Source organism: Crocodylus siamensis, chromosome 4, assembly GCF_052110815.1.
Source record: "Crocodylus siamensis isolate JL-2025a chromosome 4, ASM5211081v1, whole genome shotgun sequence".
NCBI lineage: Eukaryota > Metazoa > Chordata > Crocodylia > Crocodylidae > Crocodylus > Crocodylus siamensis.
In genome coordinates, this window is record NC_143398.1 from 12,654,982 (window position 1) to 12,669,352 (window position 14,371).

General features: G+C 45.8%; 1 protein-coding gene across 2 annotated transcripts in view; it reads left to right on the forward strand.

The window, feature by feature from the left end:
* The window catches only part of CAMK1D (calcium/calmodulin dependent protein kinase ID), a 329,871-nt gene that overhangs the window by 292,194 nt on the left and 23,306 nt on the right, over positions 1–14,371 (forward strand). The window contains exons 9-11 of one of the 2 annotated variants that reach the window (XM_090041794.1): positions 3,739–3,826; positions 5,405–5,543; positions 8,278–12,814. In XM_090041794.1, the coding sequence (XP_089897920.1) occupies positions 3,739–3,826; positions 5,405–5,543; positions 8,278–8,399 (349 nt within the window). In that variant the 3' untranslated portion in view covers positions 8,400–12,814. Of the gene's footprint in view, positions 1–3,738; positions 3,827–5,404; positions 5,544–8,277; positions 12,815–14,371 lie in introns of those variants that run through there. The other variant, XM_090041796.1, reaches the window with a different exon arrangement.

Below are 14,371 nucleotides of genomic sequence, written 5' to 3' on the forward strand. Positions count from 1 at the left end.
AGCCTGCCTGAGAGCAACTGCTAAGAACAACTCCAGAGCAGCTGGGCCAGTTTATTTCCAGGTTGGGAGCATGCAGACAGGAGCGGGTCTGCAGGATGTTGGAGTGTGCTCAGGTATGTCCTGGGTATCACCACTGTGGTGTTGACCTGCCGTAAGACCTGATCATGAGATAAGATTCCTTCTGCAAGTTTGGTGCCCCGTTCTGTTATCCGTGCCCTGCGATGTGTAGTCCCATATAATATGTGTCAATGGAATTACTCATGGAAGAAGGGGCCATTCATTAAGAAGGCTGTCAGAATCTGGCATGGGTGCACAGTCCTGCAAGACTGAGCACCCTCTGGACACACTGGGCTTGTCTATACATGGCCCTTTTAAGTGGGATTAGCCTAAAATTGCCATTTTTAAGGTGCATTAAGGGCACGTGTCCACATGTGCATGCCATTCATCCACCCAAAAATGGTGACTTTAGGTTAAGCCCACCTAAATTTAATACTGGCTTAAAGCAGGTACCAAATTTAAGCTGACATAACTAAGTCACGTTAATCCACAAGTAGATGCTTAATGGCAGTAGCGTGGTATGCATCAGTGGATGCACACTGTGTTAATGTGCATTAGCATGGCTACACGTGGGTTAATGCGACTTAACTAATGCCAGCCTAAAATTTAATGTGCATTAGCACATCTAAAGGTAGACGCATGCCTAAATTACCTTAATGCACCTTAAACAAAGGTGCATGAAGGTTAATGCACCTTAAACAAAGGTGCATGAAGGTTAGGAACACATAACTACACATGTAGATAGGCCCATTGTGAGCTTAGCACCTTGGAGGATCAGGCCCTGAGCTCTTACGGAAAATGTCAGACTTGCTGGAGCCTTGCCTGTTTCCACAAAACAAGCTTCTGCCTGCAGCCCTGTGAGTGGGCTCCTTACCTGACCCCTGTAGGAAGAGTTCACTCTTCCAGGCTCCTGCAGTCCCCAACCATTGCTCTAAACATGTCAACAGAGATTTCAGTTCATACCACTTAGAACGTGGACCCTTATCTACTCACAACTGGACTAAAGACAAACGTGATGCCACGGTCCATCCAAAAGCTGTCATGCTCTAAAATCTCTCAGTCAGTGCAAATCAATAACGAAGCATCAAAAGTTTAAAATCCAGAGCCTCAAACTCATCTAGCCACACAGCCCTCCCTAGCAGGGTCAGTGGGGCACCACTGGGGACAGAATATGGGGCTCTGTGGGCCAGTTCCAGCCTACGGACCATATTTGACATCCTTAGCTTAAGCCAGTCAATTCCCACCCAGTTGCTTGTGATGCTCAGCACACTGTAAGATCATGCTTTATTCCAGAATGGGTTTTATTTTTTAACCTAAGATTTTTTTGTTCCTGAACAATGCAGCGCATGAGTAGTTGAGATCCTCCAGCTGGAAGGTACTACGTAGGCACACAGTGGTGGTGGTATTGCAGTTATATCATTCTGGTCTGAGTTAATTACTCAAAATGGTTGCATGTGCTCTTAAAAATATCTTAGAGCAGTGGTTCTCAACCTTTATTAGACTCAAGGCCTCTCTCAAAAATGCCAGCTTTTAGCTTTCATTCATTTTTTGACTGTGGAAAAATAATAGAGCATTTCTTCTGTTGCAAAGGACTCAAAAAGACCACAGCAGGGCAGAGTGTTTTGGACTCTCTGGATTCCTATTTGACATCTCTGTGTTTACCTTGTGAACCATGCATAAGTGTTTGCACACCTGACAATGCTAATATTGTACCGCACCCTTTAAAGGGATCTCATGGTACCCAAAGGTGTTGTGGTCCCTTGGTTGAGAATTGCTGCCTTAGATTTTTCTATGGGCCTCCTCATTATGGTGACTGAGGACCTTACACTCTTAAATAATCTTCCCGGGAAGATAGGGAAGTGTTGGTAAGCTGATTTTACAGAAAAGCACAGAAAAACAGAGGGCTAAATCCTATTTCACTTTTACACCCTCAAGTAGCACTTACCTAGCTGAGTAAATGCAGGTTTGGGCACCTTTGCAGTCTTTGGGTTCCCTCTGCACTTGCATAGTTATAGTCATCTCATGGTTCCCTTTTGAACATGCTCAGAAGGCTGCACACTACACTTCATATTTTTTGGGGGCAGAATAGGACAGAATAAGATCACCTGGGCGCACAAATCATGTTGTGCCAATTCCAGAATTCAATCAGAAAAACCATGACTGGAAGGAAACTTTCCTCCTTTTAGACCAATATATTCACCTTGCCTGGGCAGCTGTAGATCTGCTTTCTAGGTCCCTTTCACAGAGAGAAGGGGTTTGAACCTGCATCTCAGCACTGTGCGCTCACCACCCAGCCAATGCCAACAGCCTTTTTCTTGAAGCTGATCCCCTGGGAGGCCAAGAGAGAAAGACCCATGGGACCAGGAGCAAAAGAGCAAGCAGATGGAGAGGGGCTCAGCTTGGTGGGTATGACCCTGGTAGGGAGGGGGCCCTAGTGTCAGATCCCTCCCTCTATTTATCCAATATATATTAAATGGAAGGTGCAGAAAAGGCACCAGGGGATTTCACAACTTTGCCTTTCCCTGATTATCAGTTACTAGACTAAAAATGTGGTCTCTCATTCTTTGTTCATTGATTTGCTCCAGTTTGCACATTTGAGCTTTGTCACATAGCGCTCAGTCGTCCCAGCTGGTATCTTGTCAGCAAACTGTACCTTTTTCACAAGAGACTTTCTTCTTGGGTGCACCATGTGCTTGAAATTTCTGCATGACTTTGCCGAGCAGTTTGCAGTCCCCTTCGGGCTCTCACTAGGGAAGTATTTTCTCTCTCTGATGTCTCCAGGTCTGTCAGATGCATCAGTGTGAAAGTTATCAGCCTCTCCGGTTTCTCTGCAACGTCATTTGGCTTCCAAGAAACTTGGGGAGTGTTACAACTTGCTCCCTCACGTTTCTGCCACATTCCCTTGCTAGAAGAGAGGCCTTTGCTTCCTGACTGCGGTCACATTACATGGGCGAGGGGTGCAAAGAAAGTGTCCCTGACAGATGGCATAAAAACCACCGGCTTCTACGGTTACTGCTAGAGCAGTCCTCCAGTGCAATCACTTGGACTGCAGCAGGGTCAAATTTGTCCCTTTCTGCAAAAATGAATTATTGGCACGAGAGTTGGAACATTTTTTTTAAGACTGTGTTTTGTTGAGGTTGAACTATCTTGTGCAGCTTGTAGTCAGAGAATCAGTGTGTCTGCTTTGTTGTAAATGTACGTTCGTTATGGCAAACAGCTATGTATGGTTCAGCGTGGCATGAAAATCTCCAAGACAAACATAATTCAGACAGGTTGGAGTGTTTTGGAAACTGCTGCCCATCTTGAGGCTAAAGCTAGTCTCAACATGTTGATGTTAAAACTGAATCTGTAGAAGAAAAAGAAGTGGAGTGATTTCAGATAGGACAGTAAGGATGATAGAAAGCAGCCACACACCCAGAGAGGTCAAGCTTGTTTGCAGCTGTCAGACCAACAGACCTGGTCTGTGCTAGGTTTTATTGCCCCAGATTTTCTCGCGTTGCTGCCAGTGCTGACAACAGTGGGAAATTTGAGGCAAAAAGCCTAATGCATGTGAGACCATCATTTCACTGCATAAACAATCATGCTTCACACACTGGTCCCTCTGATGACTTTTATACAGTGAGAGGCATGAGAGACTATTTTAGAGCAAAGCATTTTTTTAATACGATGTTTTTGTTTCAGGATTGCTGGTGACACCGCCCTCAGTAAAAATATCCATGAGTCAGTCAGTGCTCAGATCCGAAAGAACTTCGCAAAGAGCAAATGGAGAGTAAGTGACTTCTGCACAGGGGTTACACTGGAAAGCACGTACTAGAGGTACACCGATATATCAGCTGCATATCGGATCCACACCAATAAAAGAGAAATTTACATTATTGGCTATCAGCTTTTTTTGGCCATTGTAGCCAATAATGTTCTTCTATACATATAATTAATTATGCCTTCTGACTGGGGCCCCTGGACACTTGGGTTCCCTCTCACCCATGAGGTCAGGGCCCCTGAATGCCTGAGTTCCTTCGGGAAATGGCAGGTTTCCCCTTGCAGGTGGGCAGCATTCTAGCTGCAAGGGGTCCTGTTTGGGGCTGCGAGAGCGGGACACAGGGGGTGCTGCCCATGTGCACATGGCCAGAAATACAGCTGGGCAACATGGAGAGCAGCTCCATGCAGGTAAGTCTACAGAAGGAAACGGGCATGGGAGAGGAAAGGGGCGTGGGGGGGGCAGATAGAGGCCCCCAAGTTAAGGAATGGAGTGGGGCAGGGGCTGAGGCTGGGGCTGGGACTAGTGGTGCTCTCCAGGGCCAGGGCGGGGATCAGGACAAAGCCATGGGCAGCTTGTCCAGGGGGCCTGAGGGGTGGCTCCCCACTATTGTGTGCACCTGTTGGGGGGTGGGGCACGTGCCCCCCCAGATTTGTGCATGGGGTGGATGCAGCATGCTTGCTGTGGGCTTGGGGCTCTCCGCTCTGCCTTTTCCCCGGGAGCCCTGCATTGGCCGTGTGCCCCCTGCCCACCCAGCAGCAGTGGGGGTAGCGAGTTGTGTCCCAGCTGCTGGGTGGGCAGGGGGCACGTGGCCAGTGCAGGGCTCCTGAAGTAAAAGGCAGCAGAGCAGAAAGCCATGAGCCTACAGCTGGCAGCCTTCATCTGCCTTCACCCCGCTTGGCTCTGCCACACTTAAAAGTGTCCCTGAGCTTTAGTTCAGGCACCCCGCTGCCATTTTTAAGTGCTGGGACACTGATGCATATGACCTGAGAGGCTGCTGGGGCATGCCAGAAAAAAAGATTTATTTATGTCAGTACATTTTTAAACCTTTCTTTTCTTTGGCACTCTCCATCCACCTTCAGCATCACATGTAACCAAATCAGTTATTGAATAGGTATCGGCCAATATGGCTGGTTAATAAGTGGCTGTCAGTATTGGCCAAGAAAATATTTATCAGTGCACCCCTAGCACTAATAAAAACAGCTGCTGCATTGCTGTACATTCAGTGACTACAGCCACAAATTGGGGCTCCGCAGTTTAGGCAGTCATACTACTCACGTTTATAGGTATGATGGACACCGAGGACTGAACCAGGTGTGTGCACAATTAAAAGCTTGAGCTGGTATAATTGGAGCTGAAGAGGCAACACCGCAGTTGGGAACTATGGCAATGCATATCCTTTGTCAGTTGGCACAGAGGGGCCCACGGTGGGCTCCTAAGCCCTCCTCAATGGGGATAAAAGATATAAGCTCAAGACCTGAGAAAGTCTTTCCAGTTTACAAAACAGAAACTTGTGAAATCAGAACAGCAACTGCGAATAAACAGAATAAAATTGACAACAGAGTGATTCTGTGCTTTTTTCTTTTCCAGCAAGCGTTCAACGCCACAGCAGTCGTGAGACACATGAGAAGGTTACATCTCGGCAGTAGCCTGGACAGTTCAAACGCAGGTGTGTCAAACACCCTCAGCCTGACCAACCCGCGATCCGACGGAACAGCCAGGAAAGATTGTGAGTACACGAGAGCGGAGCGAGGCTGTGGCCCACTCCTAACTGGGAACTGCTCATCAATCCGCAGTCACCCTGTGTAGATCAGGCCTGCATGTATTTAGACAAGGGCTGTCCAACTTCCAGGCAGCTAGGAGCCAAATGGCCATGAGAGCCACAGACATGGGGGCCAAACACTGCATGGCCAGCTGGGTATCAGACTGTGGAACAGACTAGGTATGCTAAAAGCTTATTGAACTGACACTTCCTGCTCGGGTTCACTGGTGGTTTAATTGGCTTTTTCTACAGCACCGTGCAATGGTGTTTGGTTCACTTGACTGAGGTTGTATTTGCTGACTGAAGTATATTGCATTAATAACCTCCTTGCCAGGAATAGTCCAGTACAGATCTTCCAGCAGTTTCCAGGAAAGCGGGCTCTTTCTCCAGTGGCCTTCTTGGATCCCACAACTGTTGCCTCCGTATGAGTGATGTGATGCCAGATTGCTTCTGCTGGGGACCTAGAGCATCCTTGCCATGGGTGGCAGTCAGCAGCCCAGTGCTGGAGACAGCCTGGATGAAAATTTGATTCGAGAACAGCATGTGAATGTGTACGGCCAGAGCTCCAGAAGGCTAATCTATCACTGCCTCCGTTCTGAAGTAGTTTTTATTAGTATAATGGAGAATCTCTTGGTTTCAGGAAAGGAGACCAAGAACAAAGCCCACATACACTGGTGCAAGTGCTCAGATGTGCCCATGCAGTATCTAGTGGTTGAATGCTGCAGAATGAAGTTAAGGGTGGCCAGATATGCTGAGCTGGGTATTTTTAATGCCATCTGAACTTAAGGTAGAAAATAACTGCTGGATTCCTCAGCATGCACCAAACCCAAAGAGAGAGCTCGTTAGCAAGAACTTCCATTTTTTGTAAAAAATCAGTTAAGCAGAAGAGTTAGGGGAGACTACTGCAGCTGATGCTAAAGACCCCAAGGAGATGTCTGGAAACCCTGGCCTGCAAAACAATTACAAGGAAAATAAGAGAGGGTTTACCGTGCTTTCCAGTGTACTAGGCACTTTTTATTTCCTGAAAAGGGAGGTGTAAATTAAGGTGTGCTACATCCTGAGGCTCAGTAATAGAAAGTAACTGAAATCATTGTAATTAAGGCTGACCAAAATTCAGTTGAATTTATGTTAAAAACCTTTTCCTCACAATATTATACTTTTTTGGGGGGGGCCTTGTGTTTTTTTTACAGAGGTGCCTCTTGTACCCTGGGAAATAGGATATGCATCAGATACATGTAGATCACCTATTTGTTGGGAAAGGGAATATCTCTGAGGGTCCCTTTCCTGGCTCCTCCTTTCTCATTAGTTTATGTGGGGAAACAAGTTATTGTAAAGGAAAAGTACCTGGCAGGTGTAAATCGGTGCAAATGACTCGTCTCTGGTCCCACACTCAGTTAGTGACAGACGAACACACACGTCCTTCCTGAATCACAGGCTCTTGCTTGCCCTCCTGTGCTGCAGGAGTAGCTCCACTGAAGTGAATGCTTCTCACTCCAAGAGGAAAATGCGGGCTGTTTTTTTCCAGCTTCAGTTCATTGCCTCACACTGAAACCCCATCAATCTCTCTTCAGCTTACTGACTGGTCTTGCATCAAACAATGCCTCCGTAGTCAAGTCGCTGCTGGAGTGCTGTACAGGTTCTGTTGTGCCCTGACTATTTTCCGTCATATAGCGGGGGATGGAAGTCAAAGAAATCTGGTACATGGTGATACAGATGCCACGACTGAGCCTTGAGAAGGACTTGTTTACAAGCGCGTAAGGACAGAACAGGCATGGCGTTTAGTCCCTATCTTCTGATACTGGTGGCAGCCCTCAAAGGAGCAAGCAGCTGTGAATTCACAGCAGCTTCCAGAAAGCAACTGCTGCCACTGTTAAAATATTTGATACTCCATCATACCTTTACCATTAAATTTAATGCTGGCACAAATTATACCAGCCCCCTGCAATGATTTAGGATGATTTAATAACTATTGATCCTGTAAGTGTTTCAGCACAGCTGTTTCGAGCTCACAGGTGGTGGTGGACATGATATTAGCCTGAGACTATGTTTTGCCAAGATATATCTTAGTTATCTTATACTTGTGTGAAAAGAGTAGGTCAGATTAGAGGTGATGTGTTAAAACTGCATAGAGTACACATCAGTAAGTATGTGTGTGTGTGTGCGCGCGTGCAAGTCTAAGTAACTCTGGCCGTTTCCAGAGCACAGCTCGTGTTCTCAGTGTTGTACACCTGTTTGCAGTGTGAGATAATTCTGCACAGAGCCAGTCACAAGAAGACTGCCACGTGGGCCTCTGGCTGTCAGCATCTGTAGTCACCATCAGAGTTTGTGTGATGTGTAGTAAGAAACTACTCTATGATCCATGCCTAAAACTCCCACTGGTGTCCATAGGAGGACCTGCATATGAAAAAGAGGAATGAATAGGTCCCTGCTGGATTCATCACAGTGGGAAGGATAGAAAACTATGCAGCTTGTTGTATTTCCACAAGCTGTTCTGTCTTTGCTTTGTGACCCCAGCTGACTTCCTGCCCTTTGGGCAGGGGGCTGGACTCGATGATCTCCCGAGGTCCCTTCCAGCCCTAATGTCTATGAAATCTATGAAAGGCTTTTAGGGAAACGCCGTTTGGAAATCAGTGTTACGTTCGCATTCATTTCTTGCTCACTCTACCCACGTGCTCATCAGTGTTTCTGGCTTTCCTTTTAGGTATGTCCCCATCCACTCTCTGTAGTTTTGTTTCATCTGCTTCTTCAGGCATTTCCGCAGTAGGAGGAGAACGGAGACCCAGACCGACCACAGTAACAACAGTGCACACAGGCAGCAAGTGACCAGCGCAGGAGCGTAGAGACAGAAGCGGCATGTGGGCATCTACTCCGAGCGATCTCATCTTGCATTGTGCACTCAACGAAGGACTAGAAGAAAGAAGATTTTTTTATGGCCATATTTTATACTGCAATTCTGAAATGTTTCATTTATCACAAACTGCAATGACTCCGTGGGGGGATGGATCTTTACAGTCTCTGGTGCTGTATATATGAGTCTAGCAATGTTAAACCTAATGGACACTCATTCTTTTCTCCAGTGATTTACTCTCTTCTTAGTGTAGGTAACAGTATCTGTTGTATTTTTTTAACTAAAAAGTCTCAACTGGATAATTTAAATAGAGAGGATTTTTGAGCATTAGATTTTTTTTCTTTTAACCAGTACTTCCAGTCACATCCCTCCTTCCCATTTGTTGAGGGATAGGTAATTTGTGTAGGTAAAGAAGTATATTAACCTTACCAAACAGGGGGGTTTCCAAGGCATGCCATTTCTAATACTAGGACTGGGTTGCAAATTGTCTGGGTTTGGCAGCACTGTTATTTCTTACACAAAACCAAACTGCTTTCCCTCCCCTTCTTCTTACAGTAAGGACAGCCACCTTGCAGTGAGGTCAGTGGGGAGAATTCCTCCTGTTTTGGCCCACTCCATGCCTGCTCTTAGCCCACAGCAATCAGAAGCTAAACTGTGGTACTTTAGTCTCGCTTGACTGAGGGGCAATTTGGCCTGATTTATTTTCACTTACTGTGAAGTAAGAGCTGGCTCCTGGATAGTAACTACAAAGCAGTTGATGTATTATACGCCCCCGCTCCCTTTTAACTCACTGTAATTTGTTCATGTCTGTGGAGACCGTGCTGAGGGTTAGTGGCAACCAACTGGAAAACAGCTCCTCAACGGCTTGATTCAGCATGTAGTGCTGTGAACCTGCAGCATCCATAGACTTCAACGGGAGAGGCAGGTACACAGTGCCGTTCAGGAACAGACCGCGGTTCAGCACAGGGAATGACATGAGGTCTAAGCCTGCAGCTCTTACCCCTTTCAGCAGTCCTGATACTGCGTGGTAATCCCATCTGAAGGCCCTGTGCTCTGCCAGCTGGGAGTGCAGAGAGCCTGAGTTGTGTTCCCATCTCTGCTACTGACTCATTTTTCTTTCCTTGGGAAACTTATAGCCAAATCTTCAAATGTGGCCACTGATTTTTTTTTAGTGTCTCCAGAAATTGGGGCAACAAAAATCCAAAGCCACTTCAGAACATTTTGGCTTTAGTTTCTCTGGCCCTCAGCCTCCCCTGTTGTAAAATGGGGACAATGATCTGTGCCCAACTCTGTTGAGATTCTCATATCCAACATGATAGATGTATAAGTATTATTAATCCTTATGAGGACTCAGGGCTACAGGATCAGACTAAAAATCAGCAGAGCGGAGCTGCAGAGGGAGGGTCTCTGAAATGACATGAGCATGCTTAAGGTGCCATAAAGATGCTCCCACTTAAAAAATATGCCCACACCCTGAGTTCACGAATCAAAGCAGAATCTCCTGGTGTTGGCTATTGAAGTACATGCATTTCCCATGTCCAGTTTCCAGTAAAAAAATCACACAGACAGGGCCACTGTTACTAATCTACAGTAAGTGCTTGGACATCCTAGAAAACAGTGTTCAGAGATCACGGCACTGGTAAGGCTTGCAAGTCATGTCCAGATCTCTTAAGAGGTAATTCCCAAAATTTAGTTCTATGAAGAAGGTAGAAGGTAGCCTCATGAGGAACAAGCACATTTTAAGTCAACCTTCCCAGCCCCATTCACCCCAAACCAGTCTATCGCCACATACTATGTGGAAGTATGAATCATTTTCCTTTAAACTGTTGGTTTGCCACATTCATGTTACTTACCTCCTATAATGAATTGAAAAAGCCAGTTACAGATGCAGCTGAATGTATCCTGGTGCAATGAGCAGCATGCTGTGAAAAGCCATGAGATACCCACTTTTCACTGAGACATCAAAGGCATTGATTGATATCCTGTTCCTGGGCTTGGACTTGGGCCATCCACTTCTGTGCAGCTAGGATTTCGCACATTGTTTTGAAGCATGAGAGGCAAGAAAGCCAGGTTCATAGATTTCATAGTCATTAGGGCTGGAAGGGACCTCGGGACCAAGGGCAGGAAGTCAGCTAGGTCAAAGGATCCCAGCAAGATAAGTGTCCAAATGCTTCTTAAAGGAGTCCAGAATAGGTGTTTGCACCACCTCTGGCGGCCATCTTTTCCAGGCCTCGGGGGCTCGGACAGTAAAGAAGTTTTTCCTTATGTCCAGCCTAAAATGGTCTTGGAGGAGTTAGTGACCGTTGAACCTTGTCATTCCTCGGGGCGCTATGGTGATCAAAAACGGGTGGTACTTAGTGCTGACTCTCTACAAATTGGTCATTTCATTAGTGGCCCATAACAAGTTTGCCTGTAATAGATTTCAGTTTCCTCAGTATAAATCCATTCATGATTTTCAGCAAGATTTGGAGCATGACTTAATCAGTTGCCTCCAGAAAGTCCAAGGAGCTCTGTATCATATTACACCAAACACAGACATTCAGTCCATAATGATAACATAGACTCCATGAAACATTAGTGCTCCAGCTTGGCTATCCAACACTCCAGTGTATCACCTTGTTAAGCCCTACAGATCTGCCCAGTATACCACATAAATATGCCAGGTCTCCAGCTGCTAAAACTTGTGAGTAGGTCAGCTGAATCAAATGAGCTGTTTTGGTGTTCACCAGCTGGCCCAGTATGCCCAGTGACATGCCTGAGTTGTGATATATTCATGCCAAGAAGGTGTTATGACTCTGTTCTTATAGTAAATTCAAAAAGCCATAGCTGTTCATTTTTTAGTTAAAATATCTTGTACTGGTCTCAGTGAAGTTAGTGGTAAGACTCCTGTTAACTCCCATTGTCTTACTTAGATAAAGAGACGCCCTGCCCTGTAGGTTAAGGCCATTGCAGAAGAAAATGCAATTTTTCATTTGATTTGGGTCAACTCCCTGGCACTGTCCAATAGGTCAACACCGCCTTGATGCAAGATAGTTGTATGATTTCATTGAGCGATGGCTGTCTCATTAGGGGCTTTGAATTAGATTTGTCTTACTACTGCTGGTATTCTACTAGCATGGGTAATTTTATCAGCACTCTAGTTAGACTAGTACCTGTTAGCAGTTTCCAAAGAGAAGGAATACAAGTAATTAAAAGCAAAATGTTTCTTCCTGCCGGAATTGTTTTGTGTATCAGAAAGCGTGGCTGGGGTTTTGGCAGGTGCTCGTGCGGAAGAGAGAGCAAAAATGTTTACTGTCGTCAACCCTCCTTGTATCTGCTCCTTTTCTTAGTCAAATCTTCTCAGTTATAACCAGACAAATCTATAAATGGCTGGAAAGTAACAGCCTGCCAAGTAAAGTGTAAACCAGTATTAAAATGAATGCAAAAGCCAGCAATATGTAAACGCTGAAGGGGAATGAAAACTCTCCACAAGACAGGAAAATACCAAAACAAATCCACAAGGCGTCTTGCCATGGACATGTGGATAAAGCCCTGCTGGTTGCTCTCTAAAGGGTAAAATATTAACGGTGCATTCATCGCATAGGGTCCCCATCCATCGGTTACGCTTTTCTGCTGTATTTACTTTAATGGATCCTGCCCCCGTAGTGTTTCTGATGTGTAATGTTTTTCCTAGTTTCCCTCCTCCTCGGTCTTTGCCTGTCACCTTGATGGTTGAATTTTTACCTCCAGAGTCGCAGATGTTTGATGCCAATGCCAATTCTCTTGTCGGAAAAAATAAAATCCCGGCAAGCCTTGTAAGACAAGAGTCTGCCTGGGATCCTTCCGAGACTGAATGTCAGTTCTGCCGAGTCAGGAGCTTTAACTGCTGACTTGGCATTTGACTTTTTTCCTAGTGCATCCTGAGTGTCCCACTGGATCACCTCCTGCAACACAAACTGGATACTGACCTTACAGCACTGCTAGCGGGGAAGTCGGGAGGTGGCAGAACATGGACAACGATGCTCTGTTGAGACTGTATTATTGCTGCGGAGCTCGCGTCTCTTCTGCGCCAGCTGCTGTTGTGAAGGTGCCATCAAAATCATGGGGTCAGAAAAAAAAAAGCTTGATGATTTCACCCACTTCTGAAATGAAATAAGAATGGACCGCCGTTTGTTTGCTCCTGGTAAGGATTACGTGGCAATAGAATACCTGGAAAAATGATGCGAGCAAGAATAATTCTTTTAAGTGGTTCTGAAAATAGAAACTACTCAACACTGAAGCCAGCTTGAAAAGAAATGAGGGCTCCCCTCTGGGCCGGTATTTCCTGGGCTCCCCGCGCTATTATTGACAAGAGTCGTGTCTATTACAAGCTTTTGTGCGTCACGGATCTTTCTTCTCTCTCTCTCCTGCCTCATCCTTCCGTAACAGCATAATCTGGTGATGAAGGCATCATTCTCAGTTGCCATGATGGTCATTGTGATGTCATAAGTGAAGTGTTAGAAACCAAAACTGGATGCCAGCATGATGAAGGCCAGGCAGGTACCTTGATAGAAGATAGGTAAGCTGCCCAAGGGACCTGCGTTTGTCCCGGGAATCTTGATACGCAGAGGAAAATGTTACACCCTCCCACATCTTTGGAGCCGTCCTACAGCAGCCAGGCTAAGCAGCCGCGGGCTAAGTTTGTATCATCACAGAGCAACGTTATACTTGACTTTCGTGCCCAGCAGAGCCCTTGGCAAGCTACAGTGCATGAGAGCTGTGGTATCGATCACATCCTTCCCTCTTGCTGAGGGCCTTCCATGCCAGCAGAGGCCAGGATGCTGACTCTCGAACTGCACTGTGGGCTGAAGTAGAAAGAAAGGATGAGGCACAAGGAAACCAGCCTCTACTCTAGCTGAAACGCCTAAGTCATTAGCCAGCAGTGAAGATATCCTGAAGAGAAACGGTTGAGGAATAATTGTCAGATACAGTGAAACCTATGGCAGGGTTTCCACCTCCTTCGATCTCTCATCCCTGGCAGGGCTGCGTGAATACTGCAGCATGCACGGGCTGAAGTTGCAAACAGACACACATTGGAAGTTTGTGCTTGCTGGCAGCAGATAGTCCCGGGGCTTCCTGCCCAGACTGTTGGTAAAGTCCACTGAAGCCTTAATTCAGCAAAGTATGTAAACACGTAACTTGAGAAGCCTCCCTTGACTTTACCAGGATTACCGGCTTTCTTGTTTAAGTACGTGCTTCGCTGAATTGGTCCTAAGTGAACTCCAGAGCGTATTTCTAGGAAGAGAATTTGGCCTTCATTAACCTGAGCATTCACACCAGAAACCTGATTTTGAAGAATTATCCTCATGCAAGCAAGAAACACCCCATGCGACTGCCATGTCCTGTCAAAGTGTAGCAGAGCAGAACGATTGCTAAGGTGAAGAATCATCTGGCAAAGAATTTCAAATAATGAATAAATAAGGAAATAATTGCAAGCTGCTTGTACACAATTTGTGGACAGAAATTCACCTGGTAAAGTATTCATTATGGATCATTCACCCAGCAGTAGTTTTGCACTTCCCCTTTTTTTTTTTTAAATTATCCTAAATTTCCAGTTCCTGTACGTGATCCATGTTAGGTACGCGACTTGTGCATGTATTCCTTTGGTGATCACCTAACACAAATTTCACCGATATTTGACAGTTTACCCCCGGATGTCAGTTCCTCTTCAAATTTCCTCTTCAAATTTCACCGATTTCACCAAATTTCCTCGATATTTGACAGTTTACCCCCGGATGTCAGTTCCTCTTCAAATTTCACGCTGGACTGAACATGTATCAACCGGACCTGTCATTAAGAATAAGACCCTCTTAGTCACAGAAACGATTTTTCAGGACCTCCGCAAAAGAAGCAGGTGATCAAAGCGTTTGCTTTTGTTTTCTAGGAGTGAGTAACGAGGTTAAATGAACAGCTCCAACATTGCTGCGTG